At 39.5% G+C, this 3,733-nt stretch overlaps 1 protein-coding gene across 1 annotated transcript; it reads left to right on the forward strand.

The window, feature by feature from the left end:
* Positions 1-1,073: 1,073 nt before the first annotated feature.
* Positions 1,074-2,289, forward strand: LOC133802106 (short integuments 2, mitochondrial-like). Its single transcript, XM_062240345.1, has 5 exons — positions 1,074-1,340; positions 1,386-1,463; positions 1,568-1,709; positions 1,790-1,860; positions 2,048-2,289. Exons 1-5 carry the CDS (start codon positions 1,074-1,076, stop codon positions 2,207-2,209), a joined length of 720 nt encoding a protein of 239 aa, XP_062096329.1. The 3' UTR covers positions 2,210-2,289.
* Positions 2,290-3,733: the final 1,444 nt, after the last annotated feature.

Here is a 3,733-nt window from a genome sequence, read left to right on the forward strand (position 1 = left end):
CCCCTCCGCGAGCTCCGGCCCTCATCCGGGATACAGGGGCGGAGCCCGGGGCTTCGGTGATTGTGCCTCCCGAGGTGCGTATCCCGGTGGATCCCCAAGACCTGGAGAAGATTCCAGACATCTTTTGGGGGACGGTGTATGAGACGGCGAACTACGCCGTTAGCCACTTCTACCGCTTCAACGAGAGGGAGCTGCAGGCCATTGAAATAAGGAGCCCGGTGGGCGTACTGGAATCTTCATTAGGCATGGCCCTAATGGTAAGCTGACCTTACCCTTTTATGGTTTTTGATTATTAAGCCTTGCCCTGTTTTTCCTTTCTCCCCCTTTTTTTCTTAAGGCACCTGCCTCTCCGTTTTTGCAGAGCGCCTTGGCCCTTCACCGGAGCATAGCCAGGACCAAGGCCCAGCTCGAGGATATGAGGGGCGAGCACCAGGCGGTTGTGGCCACCCACCAAAATTCCTTGCAGACGGCTAAGGATGCCCTGGCGGCCGCGCAGGCCGAGCTGGAAGAAGCCCATCCCAAGCTTCAAGAGGTTGAGGCTACCAAAGCCGCCCTCGCCGCTGCGCGGGCAGAGCTAGAAACTGCGAAGGCTAGGGCCGAGGAGGCCAAGGCCGCCCTGGAAGCCGAGCAGGAAGTCTCCAGCACTGCCATGGAGGACATGCTCTACCACTGCTCACTACACCAAACACCCATTACCATAACACATCATTTTAATAGTATTTAAAAAGAGTTATTGTATATGAGACAAATTTCAGGCGGCAAGGTAAAAATTTCAGGCGCCAAACCCTAAGTTTTTTCTTCCTTTCCCGTGTACCCATTTCCCCTATACTCATTTCTTCAATCTTTCTTTCTTTTTCTTCCTGGTCTCTCTCGTACTCTCTCGGTCTTTCCCATAGACCTATCTCTCTTCTCTTCTCTTTCCACCTTCATTCTTTCACAGTCACTACCACCTCGACTCGGCAGCTGCCACCACCCTTCCTCCAGCTTCGACTAACTGCTAATTTATTCATTCGCCAAACCCGTTCGAATATAGACTTGACCACTTCACAGAGTTTTCTAGCTAAAACAAAAAGATGGGTGTAAAGAAATTCACGAAGAAGGGTTTAGGAGAAATTGGGTTCAACGCCGGCGGTGGAGTTATCAATTGGTTTCTTGGTCACATGGCCGCAGCCTCTCACACCATTCACGATCGACTCAAGCAAGCTAACCTTGTTGTTGAGGTCCGCGACGCTCGAATTCCCCTGTCGTTTGCCAACCAGGACCTTCAATCTAACCTCTCCGCCAAACGACGCGTTATTGCTCTCAATAAGAAGGACCTTTCCAATCCCAATATCATGCCGGTAATCATTTTCATTATTTATTTATTTATTTATTTATTTCTGTAGAAATGGGTTCGTCATTTTGAATCGTTCCAACAAGATTGTATTCCCATAAATGCACACAGTAAGACTTCTGTTAGGACGGTAAGTAAGTTTTCTTCAGTTTGTTCTTACTCCTTAATAGTGTTTTGCTTTCGTGTTTTGTTGATTTTAATGGCGTGTAATGTATATGCGTGTATGTATCGAAGCTTCTTGAGCTGATGGAGTTTAAATTGAAGGAAGCGATTTTGAAAGAGCCAACTCTGCTTGTTATGGTTGTTGGGTTTCCTAATGTTGGAAAATCTGCTTTGATTAATTCCATTCATCAAATTACGTCGTCTTACTTTCCTGGTAAGATGTGATTAAGATTTTGTCTGGACTGATATTTAAGTTGAACCCAAAAATGATTTTGTTGAGTTTTGTTTACTAAGCACAAGGGAAGAATAAGAGAGCAACAGTAGGTCCTCTGCCTGGTGTTACTCAAGATATTGCTAGTTTCAAGGTGAAGTAGTTTTTGTGTTTGATTTCCTTTCTACTGTGAAGAAAAATTGAGGGTGCATAAACATTCTTTACTCTTAGGATTCATGTTTTGGTTATATGCATTTTAAGATATTTATATCTCCTAATGACAAGTTTTAGATTCTAGTTCCTTGAATTTTATTTAAAACTATTTTGTTTTTTGGGTATAGATTGCTCATCAACCGAGCATATATGTACTGGACACTCCAGGTGTACTGGTTCCAAGTATCCCTGATATAGAGACAGGACTAAAGCTTGCTCTTGCAGGTCAGCCCTCTTCGATTAGTTCTTTTTTGTTTTGTTTTTGTTATTGTTTTTCTTTAATCTGTTAAATTAAATGTGAACATTTGATGATGTACTTATTGTATGCTGAAACTGTAACAAGTACAAAAACTAGAATTGGTTAACGAATTGGTTAACTAGAATTGGTTAACAAGTACACATTATAAATGGAAATGAATAAGAATATGTTTAACTTTGTCAATAAACTATTTTCTTGTGGAGGAATATCATGGGTTTAGCTTAGACTACATATATTGTGCTACATGTTAATACAATATCCTTTAGTTGACTGACCTGGCAAGTAAGCTACATATAGTTTTATATATATGATACCATATTTGAATTAATATTTTTTTTCTTCAAACTATTTATGGTGGTTTGCCTGTAAAATGACTTTGTACATCTCTATCACCACCCAAAGGTCTTATAGGAGACTTAGATCTGGTATTTTTAAAAAAAAAAAAGAATTATTTTAGTCTTGATTAGAGGGTCATTCATTTCAGTTTTTCACGCAATTTCTTAATCAGAAAATACTCTATCCAACTAACCCCTAATCAAATGATTTTGTTGTGTTGTTTATGTTTTTATCTATCTATGTTTTTGCTTCAAATGGTTGAGTTTGGTTTCACGTTGGGGTAACTTGTTCTCTTGATGAATGTGTGCTAGGTATTGATACTAGCCTTGTTTTTCAAATTTAGAGTCGTTGGCACTGCATGAAAGAATAGGGAAGACTAGGGTGAGTCTTTCCTCATTCAGTGCGCTATCTCTCTCTTTCTCAAGCTCTCTGTGTTAGCCTTTTTATCTGAGATCAATTTGTTTGTGATTATTTGTCTGAATTTCTTTTATTCAAGTTAGAAGTTCACTAATACTGTAGCATCTTAGTTTTTGCTTCATGAGTTTTCCTCTATTGATGGTTGAAGTTTGTTATGGTTTCTGTTATGGGCTCGAAAAGTTCTCCATAAATTCCACTTTTTGGTTATAGTAAAGTAGTTCTCTGTAGGTTTCTGTTCTGGTTTTGTGTTGTTATACTAATGAAATTAAGTTGCTCTTAGTGAGTTAATGATTTTTTTTTTCAGTGTTTCCTCATCCCATTTTTGCAGTTAAGTGCTCTGTAGGTTTCTGTCACTACAACATAATTGTTTGATCATTATCATCATCATCTTGTTCCTAGCCCTTTTGTTCTCTTTACTAATTTTAAGTGCATAGCATATCTGCATGTGAATTTAAGTTTTAGCTTGCGATTTTCATTATCCGGAGCCTCTATCTTGAAAAACTGTATCTTTCTAACAATTGATTGAAAGAAAACAAAAATTGACATAGGAACGTTTTATTTTTCTTTTTTGTGGAAAATATTGGTATTCTACTCAAGTATGTATTCATTGCATTAGATGTCAACCGATGGTTCCATAAGTAGTTTTCTACCCTTGAGCCTTTTAAATTCCTAAAACTGTGTAGGCTTATCCAGCATTTTGATCCTCAACCAAGGCTATCATGCAATGCATCATTTGTTAGCATCAGATGAATATGCATTTGGATCCCTAGTTTGTGTTGTTTCTGCTCTTGCTTTTCAGGGT

This window comes from Humulus lupulus, chromosome 9 (assembly GCF_963169125.1).
Source record: "Humulus lupulus chromosome 9, drHumLupu1.1, whole genome shotgun sequence".
Lineage (NCBI taxonomy): Eukaryota > Viridiplantae > Streptophyta > Magnoliopsida > Rosales > Cannabaceae > Humulus > Humulus lupulus.

What these genes read in the sequence shown, in the direction of transcription:
- LOC133802106 (XM_062240345.1), top strand. Translation starts at nt 1,074, where the DNA reads ATGGGTGTAAAGAAATTCACGAAGAAGGGTTTAGGAGAAATTGGGTTC. An exon ending in GTAAGACTTCTGTTAGGACG is followed by an intron (nt 1,464 to 1,567) that starts GTAAGTAAGTTT and finishes TATGTATCGAAG; the next exon opens with CTTCTTGAGCTGATGGAGTT. An exon ending in TACGTCGTCTTACTTTCCTG is followed by an intron (nt 1,710 to 1,789) that starts GTAAGATGTGAT and finishes TTGTTTACTAAG; the next exon opens with CACAAGGGAAGAATAAGAGA.